The sequence below is a fragment of the Barbus barbus genome (genome assembly GCF_936440315.1).
Source record: "Barbus barbus genome assembly, chromosome: 9".
NCBI lineage: Eukaryota > Metazoa > Chordata > Actinopteri > Cypriniformes > Cyprinidae > Barbus > Barbus barbus.
In genome coordinates, this window is record NC_136737.1 from 29094179 (window position 1) to 29096922 (window position 2744).

General features: G+C 34.5%; 1 protein-coding gene across 1 annotated transcript; it reads left to right on the plus strand.

Annotated features, from left to right (window-relative positions):
* Positions 1-337: 337 nt before the first annotated feature.
* On the plus strand, positions 338-1738 carry LOC306874688 (single-strand DNA endonuclease ASTE1-like). The gene is made up of 2 exons (XM_079424896.1): positions 338-516; positions 901-1738. Exons 1-2 carry the CDS (start codon positions 359-361, stop codon positions 1364-1366), a joined length of 624 nt encoding a protein of 207 aa, XP_079281022.1. The 5' UTR covers positions 338-358; the 3' UTR covers positions 1367-1738.
* The last annotated feature ends 1006 nt before the right edge of the window (positions 1739-2744 follow it).

A 2744-nucleotide genomic window follows, 5' to 3' on the forward strand; every position in this document is an offset into this window, starting at 1 on the left:
AAAAACCCCTCGTCCAAGAAGCCCTTTCCAAGGGAATCCAAGAGTACAAGCTCATCTCAGGCTATCTTGCCCAGTTCTTCCTCTCAAAGACGATTCCACGGACAGCTTCTACAGGTCCACTGCAAGTTCTGCCGACATGGACCTTGAGTCTTCTACTTGAGGGAAAGATGAGCTCCTCCATTATTGATGCACTGGTACATCAAAGGGTTTCCAGTTCAGCAGTACACCTCAAACACAAAGAGGTATTGAAATTATCAAATATCATTATCTGGGGTTCTTGAAATGTGTGTTAAGCCAGTATGTACTGTAACATAAAAAAGTGTGAATACATGTTATTTTTTGGTTTGGGGATTTAGACATGCTGTTGAAACTTAAGAAACTACAAAGTGGTCGAAGAGGGATCTCTCTGGAGCTTAAAACGGCTCATCTATACAGCCAATGGCAGTCCTGCCTGAAGTGGGGTCTCTGTCTCAATCGTTTACTGTGTTTTCCTGTATCTGAACCAGAGGTCGCACGGTACAACATCCATTTATTACTCATAAACCATCTTGAAAGCTTTCACTGATTATTTGATAATAATTATCATTTTGATTTGCATTGTTAACAATCCTGCTTCCTGGTTGTAACTTCCCAAATGTAATTTAAAATGCTTGAAAAAATAAATAATGTAATGTTTTATACACACACACACATTAATATTCAAATGACAAGACTTTTAAATTCACAAATATAAGTTCTTTTTAACTTTCTATTAATCAAAGAATCACCAAAACATTTATCCCAGCACTTTTTCCAACATTGATAATAATATTAGAAAGATTTCTAAATTGGGATGTTAAAAGTGTCCACTGGTGTTGTTGCACATGAACACTAAAGGTGTTATTGTGGTGTTGTGTTTAGTTTGTACCGGGGAAGACTGGTGCACGATGTTGTGGAAGAGCTCAGGAGAGGCATCACGCTGCACTCTTTGCTGGTGAGGGGCTCAAACACCGAGCGGCTCTTCAAACAGCTGAAGGATGCAGTTGTCAGCTCGGTGGGTGAAGACTTCATCAAGAAAATGAGAAGCGGGCTCATGCACAGAGCTGCTGGGAAAACACAGAGAGACTTCAAAGGCCAGAATCAGCCTGTAGATGAACTGAGCAGTTGCTTTGAACATCTGGTGTGTGAGGATATTGATAACTGTGAAGATGATGATGACGACAACGATGAAGATCTCAAAGGGAAAAGCAGGAAGAGTAAAGCCAAGGATCACAAGACTGAAAATCCTGATGTTTCCTACACCACCCGCACCAGACATAAGGCTAAAGCTCGCAATGCTGATCATTCCTCTAAAGAATACGGCGGAGATGCTTCGAGTAGCCTTTAAGTAATTTTACCTAACTGGAGAAATCATCTACTGACAGTTATGCTTCAGTAAAACTAGTTTTTTCAGGTTGCTTGAATTCAGTTATAATCTTAAATCATTTATTTCAATTCAACAAAACCAGTTATTGTAGATGTTACCACATGATGTACATAATTTTTTCAGTGTATATACTGTTGTTTAAATAGGTGTTGATATTTTATTTATAAATTATGGATAAAATATTAATAATGTATTATACTAAAGAAGATTTTTTTTTTGTTTTTGTTTGGTGGAGCAGTGTTTCTTGTTCATCTTTATAAAAAGCACATATGTCTTTAATTTAAATCTTGTTTGTAGTTATTTTCCATCTTTGAAATAAATGATTACAAACCTGCTGGGATTCTTCTTTTGTCTTCAAGCATTTTCTTTTATTTCCATATTTTAATTTATTATGCCTTGATTTTCTATTTATTTATGACTATCTGTTGTTAAATAAAAGATAAAACAGAGAAAAGAAAAGGGTCTCCACCTACCGAGGACCCCTGAGAGACTAAGAGGTGTAATACCAAAGAAATCCATCGAGTGACACCCATGCTCAAATATAACTGTTATAATACTATTTTAGGTATTTTAATATTAATTAGCTGCACAATTCATTCATATGTTGCCAAACAGATACCTTCAGTTGATAAAATACTTAATCGACGTGTATAAGTGTCATCACGGGGCACAGAAGGTGAGAAATAGGGCTTAAAAAGACCACTCTGGACCCCTATTTTTTATTTTTTTAATCGATCAACAATAATTTTATGATTCTTAAATATACACAGTTTCGTTAGCACCACTGAGACTACATTTATGGTAAGAGCAAAAGACTAATACCTCAAAACCTCAGTAAACACAAATTATTATTAGTATTATTATTATTATTGTAGAATTTTGTTAAAGAAATCTGCACTTATGACTAAAACTATTGCTAGTATATATAAGAGAACGAAAAGAACACTAAGCATGAGCTGTTGTGTCCCTTTTTAAACATAAAATAGTCAACTTTATGTGGTTATAATTAGAAAATGTTTTGGAATATAGGCATAATTGTGTTCTAGTGTGAAAAAGAGATTATTATCAAACAAGTATTTCATGTTATACAAATGCAATAAATAAATACAAATGGAAATGTCATGCAATAAAATTAGTTTGTTTGTAAACTAATTTTCTTTGTTTAAAACATGATTAATTTATGATCATTTAACTGTAACAACATAAACATAAATCATAACATCTTGAGAGAAACTCACCGAAAGGTCTTTGAGCCAATGGGATCACACTTGACAGAAATGAGAAGATGATTACGTAGTTGAGAGTAAATACATAATCTGTACGAATCAAACCTTTTCCT

Coding starts and splice junctions, on each gene's coding strand:
- LOC306874688 (XM_079424896.1), top strand. CDS start 359: ATGCTGTTGAAACTTAAGAAACTACAAAGTGGTCGAAGAGGGATCTCT. Junction 517..900: donor TCTGAACCAGAGGTCGCACG/GTACAACATCCA, acceptor TGTTGTGTTTAG/TTTGTACCGGGGAAGACTGG.